We start from the raw sequence: 17,504 nt of genomic DNA, 5'->3' as shown, positions 1-17,504 counted from the left end.
GTTCAAGTGGCTGCCCGTTGAATCTTCTCGAAGGCAATTTTTTTCTCCCATACATTTACTCATTCTGCTTTCTTGGTCTCGACCCCTCAGATCGGGTGATCGGGTCCTTCTCCCCCGCGTATCAGATCTTTTTCTCTGCGTTGCTTTCTTTACCCCAGATGTAGAATTCTTCCCGGGTGGTGATATATTCCATGGAGGTGGCGGGTTTCTGGGCCAGTGATTCGTTGGAGTTTTTGGCCCTCAAGGCGTTTTAGAAAGCTCCTACAAACATTTATTGGTTAGGATGAGCGACTTTTATGGTTTCTTCATTAAAGTGCGCCACATATTCGTGTAGCGCTTCATCCGGCCCTTGGCAGACGTTGTAAAGGCTGGTGGTCGAGACTTTCTGGTGTTTGCTAGCCGAGAACTACTATATCAACTTCTTGGCTTGATCTTGGTAACTCGTCACTGAATGTGTAGGTAATCCCATATACCAAAGCAAGGTGGCTTCCTGTAAGGTCCCGATCATAAGTTTGTATTTAAGTGACTCGCTAGCTTCGATGACTGCCATTTGAATATTGACTGTCATAATATGCTTCTACGGGTCGTGCTTGTCGTTAAATGACGAGAGTGAGAGGGTTTGAAATTCTCGGGAACCTCAACATTTCAGATTTCCTCCGATAATGGTTGAGTGTCAATCAGATCGTCATGATCCTCTTCCTTTGGGGGAGGTTAAGGATGTTGTTGTTGCAGTGCAATCACAGTGTTCTGTAATTGCTCGTTTTGCTGGAGTAAGAGCTCCACAGTGGCGGCTAGTTCTTCCATGGCGTGAGATCCCTGACCGTTATTGTTAGCCATGCTACTTGTTCGTCTATTCGCAATTGTGTACAACTTAGGAGAGTTTTACCAGGCTCCACGGTGGGCGCCAACTATTCCTGAAGAACAATGTGAGGACTTCCCCGAAGCTATTCGGGAGAAGCCGTAGTGAATATTGAGTTTTATGGATTAATGGATTAAAGATTGCTTGCATCTATCGTTCCCAAGCTACCTTCTATATAGTGTTAGGCCCGATATGGAATAATCCCGCTTTCATGGTTATTTATTGGCTTGGTTTTCTTGTTATGCGTGAAGGGCATTTATGATGTTTAATAAGAGTGTTCCCTCTCTTTTAAAGGCGGTTTGGTAGGAGAGGATGAACGTCTGGCTAATTCGAGATGTATGTCTCGGATGCTCATAAGCATTTTCGATCGATTTGATAGAAGGTGGGATGTCTGGCTAAACTGTGATGTACATCCCAAATGTACATAAGCCTTTTTGACAATTTGATAGAAGGCAGGATGTCTGACTAATTTGAAATGTACATCTCGAATGTACATTATTCCCCAAACGTGAGGCATGAAAAAGGCGATGTGCTTTGAATCATCTAATGATTCGAGATTCTAATGCGGAATATGCATCAAGGATGTAATCAAAGTATCAAAATAATTAAAAACCAAAACAAAAACAAAAAGTACAATAATTAATGGAACAATGAGAATCGGTGAGCAAAATATATTAGGATAAAACAAGAATATTTAGGGACAAAATCCTCTCCAGTAAAATCCGAGTCACTTATCTCATTGTCTTTCTAATCAATTATTAAAAACAATATTGAACGGAAGAGATTGTCGTGAACTCCCTATCGTAATAAGGGCCAGTTTGTTTCAGCTTTAAAAAAAATGGATTTTTTCTTTGTATTTTTGAAAATAGATTTTCTAAAACCGTTTTTCAAAATATTATAAGTTTTTTTATATTCGTTTTTTCTTAAATGAAATACTTAATTTGACATCCTATAACATAAACATATATAATTGAAGACCAAAACTTAGTCAAAATAATAATTTTTTCAAAAAGTTGTATTTCAAAAATGATTTTTATGAAAATCTATTTGAAATAGCTTCAAAATTAAGTGATTTTTTGAAATTTTGATATCTAAATTTTTTCCCCATAAATAGATGAAATACCTAAGATCATATTTTAAGAATAACTATTCAAACAGATTTTTCATTTGAAGTTTTTATAAAAAATTTCTTTGTAAAAAATTTTTTCGCAAAACTTGATAACACTATAAAAATCATTTTTAAAAAAAGTCAAAACAAACGGACCCTAAATTTCACATGCATGCTTACGTGACCGTGTAAGCCAGTGTCATCCTAATTTGCAAGAACTTGAGTTATGCGTAATTGATATCGTATTTTTAAATTGTATAAGCGGAGAAATTCTTAGGTGAACACAACCATAACACATGGATTTACACACAACCAATCATAATTTGTTATTAATTAAAAAAATAAAATAAAATTGTCTCTCTCCTCCATTAAACCAACCACCCCCATGATAGCAATTAAAAACAAAATTAAATTTTTAACAAATGTCAATTTTCTCACTTTTTATTGGTTGTGCCTAAAAATAAGGATTTAGGTTCGTGTCCATGCAAGTATTTCTCGTATAAGCGTTGATTGGTCTTTATATGTCATAATATTTATTTATTTTTGATAAAGTTCATGTATCATAATATGGTTTACACACAACGTGAACAACTTAAGCATAAACCTTAAACAAATTTTTTTTTTTGGCAAAGTTTAGGAAACTATGTATATTTGACTTAACTTTCAGCTTCTACCTGCTTCATTGAAAATTTCATTCCTTCCAGTTAATAGTTAACTGTTTAAATTTACATATAAAGAAAACATGCACAACGTATTTGAAAAAAATAACACGTTTTTTAATTTGTCTTTAAAAAACATATAATTTATCAAACATCCATAACAAATAGTCACACATAACTCAAAAATTATCTTATGAATAAAAAATATATTGATAAAAAATATATGATATGTAAGAAAAATGCGGCTAAACTTCATCAGTTAAATGATTTATCAAACATCAATAAAAAATAAAAGGTGAATTCTTATTTACCCAACTCAAAAAGTTGGGTAAGGTTACCTCCCATGTAAAATGCTTTGAAAATAACAAACAATTGTAGTATTCAATAAATAATTAAATGTGTTAAACTTAAATGGCATCATGTGATTAGTTGAAGGTACACTACCCAACTTTCTGTGATGGGTAGTGAAGTTGTCCCCAAAATAAAAAGTCTTCTGTAATAAATGTGAAACCTCATATTTCCTATAATCCACGTGCCATTGCCGTAGATAAAAATGTGATGAAATTTCCTTAGCAAGGCAAACAAGTCATGTTAATCTCATCATCATTATGGAATCATTCAAAATAGCAACTGCGTCCATATGCACCGTATCCAAATCCACCTCTCATATATATAATCCTTCGTATCAGCAACTTAACAAAGGATGATATCATTTCCCAAACAATTTCTATATCAATTTTTCCCTTCCAAAGAAACAAATTTCTATATCATCTTTGTTAGAAATGAAAATATTTTGCTTGAATCCTAAAACACCGTCGTTTTCAATATACCGAAACAGTTCACCGTCCTCACTATCAAGTTCATCTACAACCATAGCACCTTCAATCAGAAAAGCTACAGCACGCATAGAAGCAGCAGAAGCGGTTATATCGAAATGGAACTCCGAAACTTCAGATTACGCCAAAGTAACTTCTCTCTTCTATGGCAACATATTACAATGGTGAATTGACCATTGTTGAAGATGAACTTGCGCGGCTAAAATGTAATTTGAAATTATCAATGTGTATTTCATAATACGAACATTAGCAGAGTATTACAAATATATATGGACTCTGCACTGAAGACCTAATGGACCTAATGGGCCTAATGGACCTAATGGGCCTAAACTAATATACATTATGTATTATTTAATACCCCCCCATAAGCTTGGGGGTATATGGAATGAATGCCAAGCTTACGGATGTTACAGTAAAATGGTTTAGTGTCCAAAGGTTTCGTGAAAACGTCAGCAACTTGTTGAGAGGAAGTCACGGGTAGAAGATGGAACAAGTGTTGTTGTAGTTTTTCTCGGACAAGGTGGCAATCTAATTCGATGTGTTTGGTTCTTTCATGGAAGGAGGAGTTTGTTGCAATGTGACGCGCAGACGCATTGTCGCAGTACAACAATGCTGGTTGTTTGAATGAGATACCGAGTTCATGTAGAATGTTTGTTAACCATTGGAGTTCACAAACAGCAGACGCCATAGATCTATATTCAGCTTCAGTAGAACTTCTGGATATTGTGGGTTGTTTCTTGGATTTCCAAGAGATAAGAGAGTCACCAAGGTATATGCAGAATCCGGTAATAGATCTTCGCGTTTCTGGACAGGTAGCCCAGTCTGAGTCGGAGAAAGCCTTAAGTTGCAGTGGTGTTTTGCTGGGGAAGAAAATGCCTTGACCAGGAGAATTCTTCAGGTAGTGAAGAACTCGTAGTGCAGCGTTATAGTGTGTGTCAGTTGGTTGTTGCATATGTTGGCTCAGCTGTTGTACTGCATATGAAATATCCGGTCGTGTGTTGAGCAAGTATATGAGTTGGCCAACTAGTCTTCGGAATTTTGTTGCATCAGCTAATGGAGTACCATCGGTTGATTGGAGGCGAGTATCTCGTGCCATAGGTGTTTTGGCAGGCTTGCATCCAAGTAAACCTGTGTTGTTTAGTAAATCCAAGGTGTATTTGCGTTGACATATGTTGATGCCGGAGGCGTTGCGTGCAATTTCCAGGCCTAAGAAGTACTTCAAAGTGCCCAAATCTTTGATACGGAAGTGTTGATGCAGGAGAGCTTTGGTTTGGTTGATGTGGTGCAAATTGTTTCCTGCAATAAGAAGGTCATCAACGTATATCAAAACACAAGTAAAATGTTGATCAGTGTGTTGTATAAATAAAGAATGATCGGAGGAGCATTGTTTGTATTTGTGAGTTATAAGAATGTTGGATAGCTTCTCAAACCACTTTCTACTGGATTGTTTCAATCCATATAGAGATTTCAATAGTTTACAAACTTGATTTGGATGAGATGTTTTTAGACCTTTAGGAGGAGTCATATAAACATCTTCATCTAAATCTCCATGAAGAAAAGCGTTATAAACGTCTAATTGGTGTAAATGTAAATTCATAGAAGAGGCAAGGGCAAGAATTAACCTGACAGATGTAAGTTTTGCTACAGGTGAAAAGGTTTCAAAGAAGTCAATACCTTGTGTTTGGTTAAAGCCTTGTGCTACTAATCGAGCCTTGTGTCGTTCTATAGTACCATCAGATTTGAATTTGGTTTTATAAACCCACTTGCATCCGATGGCTTTCTTACCATTTGGAAGAGTTGTCAAAATCCAAGTCTGATTGTCAATTAAAGCCTGAAGTTCTGTTTGCATAGCAGTAACCCAAAGTGGGTCTATTGAGGCTTGTTTATAGTTTTTAGGATCAGTAATGGCAGTTATGGATGATATGTATGAATGATGGTCAGGAGAAATATTTTGATAGCATATATAATTTGATATGTCATGAGGAATGCATTTGTATGAATGATGGCAAATGAAATCCTTAAGGTATGCAGGTGCTGTCTTTAATCTAGTAGATTGTCTATGTTGGACATTAATGGGTGAGGGATCAGTATCATAGGGGTTAGGAGAAGGGGGATTGTTTTGGTTTGCTAAATCTGTTTGTTGTATGGAGTGTGGAGTAGTGATGGTGGGGCTGTTGTGAGGGTTATGGTGTTGGATAGGTGTTTGGTTGGATTGTGTAGGAATATTGTTATGTGGGCTGTTTGGTATGTCAAATATAAATGGGTGGTTGGAGGTATCTGTGATAGGAATTTCATTGGTTTGAGGTAGAGGAGAAGGTGTATAAGGGTAGATATTCTCATAAAAAATACAATTCCTACTGGTGAAAAGGGATCTGTTGGTGAGGTTAAAAAGGAGGTATCCTTTTATGCCTAAGGTAAAACCTAAGAAGATGCATTTGATACTTCTAGGATCTAGTTTATCTCTCTGTTTTGCAAGAGTAGTGGCATAAGTCAAACATCCAAAGGTTTTAAGTGTATCATAAGTAGGGGCAGTTTTAAAAAGCAGCTCATAGGGTGTGTGGTTATCAATGGTGGGACTACATAATCTATTTATTAAAAAAACAGCATGACATAATGCAAAAGACCAGAAAATTTTGGGTAAATGGGCATGAAATAATAAAGATCTAGTAACATTAAGTAAGTGGCGATGCTTTCTTTCAACAGTGGAGTTTTGTTGAGGTGTTTCAACACAACTCCTTTGATGAACAATACCTAAAGAGGCATAGTATGAAGGCATGAGAAATTCTGCCCCATTGTCACTTCTAATGATTTTAATCCTGCAAGAGAATTGAGTTTCACAGTATGCAATGAAGTTCTTAATATGTGTTCTAGTTTCAGATTTGTGAAGCATTAAAAATATCCATGTATACTTAGAAAAGTCATCTACAACAGTTAAGAAGTATTGAAATCCATCCATAGAAGCAGTAGATATAGGTCCCCATATGTCCATATGGACTAAATCAAAACATTTTAAGGAAACAGATTTACTAGTGGGAAAAGGGAGTTTGCATTGCTTTGATAAATGGCATGTGTTACAAGCAGAGACTTTACAATGTGTAATAGTAGTAAAATTTTGGGACATTGTGTGTAGGACCTCATTAGAAGGATGACCTAGGCGACAATGCCATAGGGAATCATTAGTGTTTGAGTGATTATAACTAGTAGAAGAATTGCAGCTATTCAAAACAGAAAAATGATGGATAGGTTGTGTGTGCAGCAGATATAGGTTGTTATGTTGAGTCACATGGCCAATCATTTGTCTGGTATACACATCCTGAATAAAGCAGGAATTGTGTGAGAAAGAGATGCTATATTGATTGTTTTGACATAGTTTAGAAATTGAAATTAAGCTAAATTTGAATGCAGGTAAATATATGACATTGTGTAAACTTAATGAAGCCTCAAGTATAACAGTTCCAGAATAATGAGCAGTTAGGTATATACCATTTGGGAGAAAAATTTTGATAGGTTTGATAGCATCAATGTCAGAGAAGCAGGTAATATGAGGACAAACGTGGTGTGAAGCACCAGAATCCAGAATCCATGTAGAGTTTTGATGAAAGGGATTACCTGAAAACATACCTGAGATCACTCCTGTGTCATGATTGGAGGATTTATCCTTGTCCTGTGGATCTGGTGTCTGATTTTTGCGCGATTGTTGAAGCAGCATCATGAGATGTTGGTAGTCTTCTTTTGAGAGGACATGTTCTTTATCCGAAGCTGTTGAAGCTTTGGTTTCAGAGGTGTTTTTGGAGTTCTTGCTGCGATATCCAGGGGGAAATCCATGCTTAAAGTAACAGTTCTCGATAGTATGATTTGTTTTAGTGCAATTGGTACATATCATAGAGGTTTTGGTATTTGGTTTGCCTTTGTTGCGTGAATTTTCCTTTTGGTTAGCATATAGAATGAGAGGACTGGGATTTGCAGCAGGGACGATTTGTTGTTGAACAATGAGGGAGTAAACACGACTTATGCTAGGTAAGGGATCGAGAAGCAAGATCTGAGTTCGAATGTTTTGGTAATTATCATTTAAACCTTTCAAGAAACAAGTAACGTACTCCATGTGTTTGAATTTTCGCACAGCTTGTGATAGATCGCAGGTGCAGGGTGTAGAACATGTACAAGAAGGCGTAGGGCGCAGGTCTTCTAATTCATCCCATAGGATCTTTAGATCAGTGAAGTATGTGGATAAAGATCTGTCGCCCTGTTGAATGGAATGGATATCACGAAGAAGATCGGAGAAGCGGAAGTGATTACCTTTGGTGAATCTTTCTCGCAAATCTTCCCAGAGATCGTATGCCGAATCGAAACAAATAGTGCTTTGAGCAATATGTGGAGAAAGAGTACGATTGAGCCAAGAAATTACCATGCTGTTTGCGCGATCCCATAGCTCGAAATTAGGGTCAGATGATGCTGGTTTAGGAAGATTGCCATTGATGAAGGCGAGTTTGTTCTTGGAGGTGAGGGCACGGCGCATTGATTTGCTCCAGTTGTAGTAGTTGTTGTCGTCTAACGGTGGTGCGACAATGGTGGCGCCGGGATTTTCACCGGGATGCAGATAGTATGGATTTCTAGGGTTTAGAGATGGATCGATTGGGTCTTTCTTTGAAGAATGAAGAGTTTTAATGGGTGTGGTGGGTTCTTCCTCGCTGTCAGACGCCATGAGAAGATGAGTATGATGATGGTGTAGACAGAGAAGGAAGATGATGAAAAAGGTTTTAGTGCTCTGATACCATATTACAATGGTGAATTGACCATTGTTGAAGATGAACTTGCGCGGCTAAAATGTAATTTGAAATTATCAATGTGTATTTCATAATACGAACATTAGCAGAGTATTACAAATATATATGGACTCTGCACTGAAGACCTAATGGACCTAATGGGCCTAATGGACCTAATGGGCCTAAACTAATATACATTATGTATTATTTAATACAACAAAAACGAAGCAATTCAATACATTCAGTGTGTTAACCACCTTCAAAGAGCAATGCATTCGTTACTCAAACTAGAGCCATTTTCGCAGAAACTCATCCATGCACAAAACCTAATGCAAATTGCCATGAAGAGACTGCAGAAAGAGTTCTACCAGATATTATCCGCGAACCAGGCTCACCTTGATCCCGAATCCGTGTCCATTGGATCCTCTGACACTTCCTTCAGTTCTTACGACGATGGAGGAGAGGAAAAAGATACTGGAACTGCAGCGGAACGTATCTCCGAAGTGGAACGTGTTTCTTGTGACATGGTTGATGATTTGAGAATTATTGCTGATTGTATGGTTTCTAATGGTTACGGAAAGGAATGTGTAAAGGTTTATACTAAAGTGAGAAAATCAATTATTGATGAAGGCATTTATAAACTGAACGTGGAGGAACGAAGCTTCTCGAAGGTGAATAAGATGGATTGGAAAATTCTTGAGATGAAAATCAAGAGTTGGTTAGAGGCGGTTAGGATTTCAGTGAGAACACTCTTCATCGGAGAGAGAAATCTCTGCGATCGGATTTTCGCTTCTAGATCCATCAGAGAAGCTTGCTTTGGTGAGATATCAAGAGATGGAGCTATTATTTTGTTCAGATTTCCTGAACTCGTCGTCACCAAATCAAAGAAATCAATGCCAGAGATGATTTTCCTTGTGCTCGACATGTACACTGCAATCACCGTGTTGTTGCCGGAGATTGAATCGATCTTCTCGTTTATATCAACCGCAGCTGTTATATCTCAAGCATACAATTCACAACAACGACTCGTGGAGTCGGTAAGGAAGATACTCTCAGAGTTCGAATACACAATGGTGAAAAACACTTCCAAATTGACGGGGAATCTCGGGGAATTTCATTCTCTGACGACTCGAACAATGCAGTACCTCACTCGTCTTGCCGATTACAACCATGTTCTCTCTGAAATTTTCTTGGATATTCACCCGCCGATGACGTCAGCATTGCCGGAATCATTTTCATACAGTCTAGAATTATCCAACAACACTACGGATATTGCGACCGGATTTTCCGTTCAAATGACGCGGCTGATTGAAGTTCTTCTTTCTGAAATCGACGGAAAATCGAATCAATGTATGGATATATCATTGTCTTATCTATTTCTCGCAAACAATCTCTGGCACGTCGTGGAAAAGGTACGTGCCACGAGTTTACAAGATGTTCTGGGGGATGATTGGTTGTTGAGGCACATATCAAAGGTGAAAAGGTTGATGGAGAACTACGAGAGAGTAGCGTGGGATGAAGTTTTTTCGTCATTGCCGGAAAATTCAACAACAATATCAGTGGCGGAGGTGAGAGGGGTGTTTATGAAATTTAGTCTGGAATTCCAGAGAGCTTATCAGAAACAGAATTCATTTGTCGTGCCAGAATCTGAATTTTGCGAAGAGATAAAAGCGTCTCTAGAGAGGAAAGTAATTCCGATTTATCGCGAGTTGTGTGATACATATGGGAGGATTATGGCAGGAAGATCCTTTACTGAAATGAATGAATATGTTGTTTTTACCCCTGAAGATGTTCAGAAATGCCTGGGGAATCTCTTCTCAGGTGGAAAAGTTTAGACAAAGGTGATGCCATGCTGAATTTTATTTGTTTGTGGAAGTTAGTGTAATTTTGAGAGAGAAAATAAAAATGAGTGATAGTGTAATATTATTTCTAGAAGATTATCTAGAAAAACTTATTGGAAATTTTGTTCACTTTGACTAAAAATATGTGAGTATTTTTATTATGGACTAATTCTCAATTAAAGAATAATAGAGGTGATTCTATTAGTAAAATAAAATTAACAAATAAAACAAAGGTAAATTCTTTGGCAGGGCCGGCCCAAACAAGCCGGGGGCCCTGTTATAAATTTTAAAAAAGACCCAAAAAATAAAAATTTATACTTAAATTGTGAAAATAAAAATTATTTTACACCTACCTTTAAAATTTCGGTGTAAAATGTTTTCAAAAGAATAATTATTTAATACCTATTTTAAAAAAAACAGGTGTAAAAGGTATTGTTTTAATAAAAAAAAATAAATGGGGCCCCCAAAATTTTGGGGCCCAGCGCTGCAGCCCTTGCTGCTCTTGCTAAAGGCCGGCACTGTTCTTTGGTACCCATGAATTCAAATTGGATACCAGTACCTTTAGTGTAAACTATTATTAAATGTTAATTTATTTTAAAATAATTTAAAATAAATAGGTGACATGGCATGAAATTATAGCATTTGGTTGGTTGAAGGTACCGGTACCCATCTAAACTCAAGAGTACCGGAGTGTTCACCAAAAATAAATGGATAGAATGTAGTATCCTTGACTTATCATTAATATTGTAATCGCTTTCTATACGTTTGTGAGTAACTCAACTTGTCTAACAAGTACGTTTTTAGTTGTTTAACGTATAAGAAAAAATATGTTAGAGAGAGAAAATCCACCATCTCTTTAAACCTTGCTCATCCAATTTCATCTAAAATGTATCAGAGGATACTCAGCAAGACGACTAGGGATGGAGGAGAGTTATCGGTAGAAAGTCCAAGACTAGAAGGAGAAACAATAACCTTGGGTACAATGTGGAAAGATCTCGATTCTCAAAGGAAATTAGGGAATCTAGAATTTTGTCTTCTTTCTTCTTCACTTCTTCCTCTGATGACTTTAAAATTAATGATGTTGATGGGGATTTTAAGAGTTTGGTAACATTGATGAATTTGTTATTCCATCTAAGAGAGACATAAGGAGGAGAAGGTGTGGTTTCGTGAGGTTCTTTGGCGTAAAAGGCGAAAGTAGCAACCACACTCGACAATAGGGATGACAACGGGTCGGGTGCGGGTTTCACACTACCCAAACCCGCACTCGAAATCGGCACCCCAACCCGAAACCAAACCCAAATGTTGTTCGGGTGGCAAAATAACACCCACGCCCACACCCGTTGGGTTCGGGTTTTTTCACCCAAACCCGAACCCGCAGCAAAATACATTAAAAAAAAAATACATTTTCCTACATTTTCGAGTGTGGGTTTCATACTACCCAGATCCGCACCCAAAATATTGGGTGACACCTGAACCCAAACCCAGTCAACTCGGGTTTTCATTCGTTGACTCGGATTCGGGTGCGGGTGGGCTCAACAGGTGCAGGTCTGCTTGTCATCCCTACTCGACAATATCTACTTGGGTGACCAAATGATTATTGTCAATATCATGAGGTTTGATCGAGGGTAAGCTTTAGGAGCAGTCATGTATAAAGGAGTTATGAGGGATAAATGTAATGCTCATCCTTACTCAAATCACCACCGGTATAGTTCGGTTCGGGGGTTAGCTCTAGCGTCAAATGGGCCAAGCCCCTTTTCGATCGCAGTTGCGGGGAATCGAACTGTGGTCCTCCCTACCAACTCCAGCGCCAATCACCACTAGACTAACTAACGATTGGTAGATTGTGCTATTTTAACAAAGTGATTCGCAGGCTATTGAAGTTAAACTAGGGTTTTTCAGATTTGATTTTAGAAAATAAAAGCATAAATAAAATTGGTGAAAAACTTGATCAAATTAACGACGATTATACCTTGTTTCGAATTTCCAGTACGTTATTGTTGATGTTAGCGTCGATTTTCCTCTAAGATAATTTATCAACTATTACGACAGGTTAATTTAACTGTTATACCCAATTCCTTGGTATATAACTCATTATTCTACAATACGCTCCCTAATTCCTTAGGTAAGCTGGCTAGTTAAAATAAATAATATTTCTTTTCCTTAAACCTTAAGTCATAACTTATAAATTCTTATCCATAATTAATTAATAAGTTGACAAAAATAATGTATTTCTGATTCATAGAGTTATGGTCAGTAATGACTACGAGTCTAGATCGACATACATATTCGTAAACATATATAAAGTAATGCACACAAAATTAAACTGACTAACGATACTAAATAAATCGAAGATCCAAATAGTACAAAGATCCAAACATATGGTACAACAAATTCATACAAGTTCATCTAACAAGCCATAATCAATAAAACTTAGTTATTCATAATAATAGGAGTCATAACTCAAGTGATAATGAAATAATACATGAATATCTGGTTAGAATTTTGCTTCTGCTGATGAAAACCTTTGCCCAAGGGTTCTAGGAAGTGTTTCTCCGTTAAAATTAACTCCCAAGAATGTCCACACCTCTTTCCTATATGTTTTTCCCTTTTATAGAAGCAAAAATGTGTTAGAAAAGTAGTATATCATGATACGATAATTTTCTCTCAACAGCATCGCAATCACGATGATTTTTGACGCCCTTACGATGGTTATATCGCAGTCACTATGATTCCATTGGCTAGAGTTCTATTTTAGCTTTCTTTTGCTAAAAGTCACGTCCCAATTCGAGTTACGAAACTCTAGATATGATACAATTATTAGACATACATCATGAGGTAAGTTATGCTGGAAAATCTTCTTATCTTTGTGATCTGTCCGATTTTTCATATTTCAACTTTGTTTCTTCACTTCTTCATTTTCTTCCTATTTCTTCATAAAACTCAAACATAATTAACTGAAAACTAATAAAGACAACTAGAAATGCTTGTAAAAATAATATGACACATCAAATTGATGAATTTTAGGGCTCAAAGGAGGTAAAACACAACAAACTAAGGTTTTGATGGGAGTGAAATTAGCATTGACGGGAAAAGATTGAAATTTTCCCTAAGATTGAACTGAATTGTAGCAAGCAGGAACAATTTCATGAAAATAAGATGAAGAAGCATGAGATATTTTGATGGAAGAAATAATTGATTTATTCATTTTTTTCTTCATGTAATATTGTTTTTATCGTAATATATTAATAAGTCTTAATAAAATTATCAAATTTATAAAATAGCCTCGCAGAAAAATACTTTTTATCTAGGTTTAGGTCTAGTGTTCAAATCCGCCTAATCTGGAAATTTTACATTTTTAGTTTTTATTAATTTTATCTACGGTAGCGCTTTTGAGTTTAGCTTAATGCTTAAATTTAAATTGAGAATTGATAGTAAATTATTGAAATTTATGCAGACTTGTGAATCTAGTTCTAACTAAAAAAATGTTTAAAGTTAGTTTGTTTATTTGCCGGAAAGGTTAGACTAATGACACGAAACTTGGTGATATTTCATACATTTTATTTAGAATATCTTTCAAATTAGTATGTTGATTTGAGAACCTTTGTGATATCTTTCAAAGTATTTTTTAAATTTTTTATTTAGTTTTATTTATAAAATATTATTTTTCAAAGTTAAAATTTTATTTTTATTTTAAAAGAAATTATTAGTTTTTAATTTGGGGCCTTGGGCCCCTTCTAAATTTTGGGGCCTTATACTTTGGGCCCTAAATTGACATCTCTAAAACCGAAACCTAAATAATCATTACTTTATAGTAGTAGTGCTACTTAATTGCCTCGTAATTATAATTAAAACTCATAATTACAAAAGTTATTTTCACCTTAAAATCGCTCAAGAAAAACTCTAGAGAAAACTAAACTTGTAGTAGTACTTATTTTGTATAAATATAAATAAATGATCAATGTCAAATGGATTGATTTGGAAGAGTCTTCTCATTCTTTAGATTCACCATAGCCATAAGGGTTTTTGCTCGCCCAATTCCATTGATCACGACACATATTATCGATGTCATATTTAGCCCTGCAAAAGAAGAATAAATTTGTGAAAACTTGTACAAATTTCTAATAAAAAGAAGAAATTACTCGAAATATAGTATTTGTCAAATGTAAAGACACCGAAAAATTACTCCAAATATGGTTCTTATCAAAATCAATTCATTCTTTTCATTAGTGATTACAGTTATTCCGCCTTTCTTGGGCACCACTTGCATTGGGCTCACCCATGTACTATCTAAGATAGGGTAAATCATGCCGGCCTCCAACAATTTCACCACTTCCTTCCTAACCACCTCTTTCATGGTAGGATTAAATGACGTTATGGTTGAGCTACATACTTGTAATCATATTCCATCATAATTTTATGCATACAATAGGCTGGGCTGATTTCCTTCAAATCAGATAGCATCCAACCTATTGCTTTTTTATTTTTATTCAAAACTTGAATCAAACTATGTTCTTCCTTGGTAGATAATGAGATACTAATAATAACATGTTTTTACTAATTTCTTCAAGGAAAAAATAATTCAAATGTGAAGGTAGTATCTTTAATTCAAGTTTAGAATCACTATTCTTTTGTTTATCTTTCAAATCTTCCATTATGGCTTTATGACGATTTATTTCTTCTAATAACTCAAGTTCTCTCAAGCATTTTTCAATTTTTTTCTTCATCTTCATTAAGAATTTTGAGTGCATCAGTTAAAGCTTTCTAAAGAGGTATGGATAAGTGAACTTGTCTTTTCACTTCCATGATGGCTTCATCGGTGGTATCTATTAGGAAACAATCTCCTTTGTCTTTTGAGTGTTTCATGGCTTCAAAAAGATTGAAGCACACTTCTTCATCTTGAACTCGAACTTCCATTAAGCCATTATCAATTTCAATCATCATTCTTGTGGTTTTCATGAAAGGTCGGCCTAGAATCTAAGGCACATCATCTTCCTCTTTAATATCCAACACAACAAAATCAATTGGAAACACAAATTTGTCCACATTGACCAATACATCTTTAGCTATTCCCGAAGGATAAGTAATATATTTTTCGGCCAATTGAAGTGTCATCTTTGTATGTTTAACTTCAATGTTACCCAACCTTCAAATCATGGGCGATAAAATAAAGTTTATGCTTGAATCTGTCATACCCTAATTTTTGACCCCCCTGAGATGACATATCTTCAGGATTTTTCATCAAGTCAAAGCAAGTACCCAGAACAGCCTGACATTCAATCGAGGGTGTTCAAAAACAAGAAAACTCAGGCAAAGGATCAATCAATAGAGGGATTAGTCTCTAACACAATCATGAGACTCAAAAGCCTCATTATTACACCTATGATTGATTAAGACACCCAGTCATCTAAGTACAGGATTACTCAGATCAACAGACTAGGGTTTGGAGCCTATCAAGGACTAAAATCAGGGATCACCTTTGGGAAACCCTAAAAAGCCCCAGGGAATCATTCAAAGACATCAATCATCTTCAAATAACTCACATAACAAGATCCACTGGACATTACACCTCAATTCAAAGTCTACACTCATCATTGTCCTCTGGTCGACAGTTAGGGTTTTTGACCTAATTCACCAAGATAGTTGACTTTTAATCAGGGCATGGATCCAAAACTCAAGACATGATTCAAGAATCTCTAATACCTCAATATAATCCATTTACACCATTCATTTGAGGATAAGATCTTGTTTCTACACAAAAGTCCAAAAATTCACTTTGTCAGGAAAAGTCAACTGTGTGGGATCATCATTGACTTTTAAGGTTTTTGGTCAAAAAATGACTTTCAAAGATCAATATCATCAATATATGGATATTAAAGTCATTTGACCAAAGAAATTCAAAGATATTTATCAAGGAGCAAAAAGTCGGGAATTAGGGTTTTTGAAGGCATGGTGAGAACTCAAAATTTCACCTACACAACTCAAAAAACTTCCAACATGAAAGTTGTAGATCTTGCAAAATAAAACAACATCTTACAAAGGAACTTTTTTCAAAAGATCAATCATTTATGAAGTTTTGGAAATTTTGAAGTTTAGGTCATAAACACTTAGAAATTTTTCTAAGTGTTTTAACCTAGTTTTCATCCAACTTTGGGCTCATTTTTCATAAATTTCCCAAAGGATTCTGAAGAAACTCCAAACTAATGATTTGAAGTAGATGTTTAGGGCTTTCCAAATTGTGTTCAACCTTCTCCAAATTCAATTTGAGCTAGGAGTTATGCTTGTTCAAAGTTGGCCTCATGAAGTAAAATTATAGGTCATGTACAATTTGGAACTTTGCAATTTTGTGCATTTTGCTTCACTAAGTGATGCTACACGACCTCTAATGCATCTGAAACCATACCATACATCAATTTCCATCATTGCATAAGGATTAGAGAAGATTCCCAAAAACAAAGGCATGTGATTATGTAATGATTGCATTTTTGAATTTATGGCAAATTGGTGATTCATCAAAGGAATCTTCTCCCAACCAATTGGAGCTCATTTCTGCAGCCATTTGGTCCCCTAAGATCAAGCAAAACCGATGGCTAGGGAGTGGTATCAAAGAGCTTATCATTGCACTTGGAATATTCTTTGAATTCCTTCATGGCTAAGAAACCAAACTCACTACACTAAGCAAGCTTACTATGATCCATTGCTCTGAGTCAATTGCCTATAAATAGAGGCCTCTTTCTCATTCAGAAAACACACCAAAGCAACCATATTCCTTGCTTTCTCTTTCTCTTCTCATGTTCATTGTTTTTCAAAGTTCTTTGGCAAGAAGAATCGATTTCTTCAAACCAGAGCTCATCTTTGAGAAGTGAACATTCTAACATCTCAAGGGAGGTCATTTGAGGTGATCCAAGCACCTGGATCACTTCTGTAAGTGGAGGAACACCATTGTTGCTCTCACCTTGGATCATTTGCAGTTGGAGGTCCATGGAGTAATTCAGGAGGTTCTGAGCCAAGCCAATCATCCAAGCACACTCCTCAGGTCATAGTGAAGCTAACCAGATGGCTGCAGCTCATCTGTAACTCCAAATTCAACAACCTCCATGTTCACTTGAAGCTGAAATCGAGGGAGGTCCATAGAGCAATTCAGGAGGATTCAAGCTCCAATAAACATTCAGTTAGCATCATTGAGTCTCAAGGAAGCTATTGAGATCATTCATACAAGCCCAGGTGCTCTCAATCATCCTCACGACCTCCATTTTCAGAGGTAAGTTTCTGAACTCCACCCCTTTAATTTAAGCACTCTTTGTGGTAAAGCTCGATTCTATCTTGTTCAGCATCATCAGAGGATTGAAAACCCTCTATCATCATTCATTTATTCATCTTGTGCATCATTTAATTTTAAAATTAGGGTTTGTATGTTCTTCGTGTTCATGATGAAATTCGT

General features: G+C 36.1%; 1 protein-coding gene across 1 annotated transcript; it reads left to right on the top strand.

Moving 5' to 3' along the window:
* Positions 1-8,305: 8,305 nt before the first annotated feature.
* LOC131635386 (exocyst complex component EXO70H1-like) lies at positions 8,306-10,060 on the top strand. Its single transcript, XM_058906008.1, has 2 exons — positions 8,306-8,309; positions 8,454-10,060. Exons 1-2 carry the CDS (start codon positions 8,306-8,308, stop codon positions 10,058-10,060), a joined length of 1,611 nt encoding a protein of 536 aa, XP_058761991.1.
* Positions 10,061-17,504: the final 7,444 nt, after the last annotated feature.

Source organism: Vicia villosa, unplaced genomic scaffold, assembly GCF_029867415.1.
Source record: "Vicia villosa cultivar HV-30 ecotype Madison, WI unplaced genomic scaffold, Vvil1.0 ctg.001471F_1_1, whole genome shotgun sequence".
NCBI classification, from domain to species: domain Eukaryota; kingdom Viridiplantae; phylum Streptophyta; class Magnoliopsida; order Fabales; family Fabaceae; genus Vicia; species Vicia villosa.
This window is presented reverse-complemented; position numbering and strand designations above follow the sequence as displayed.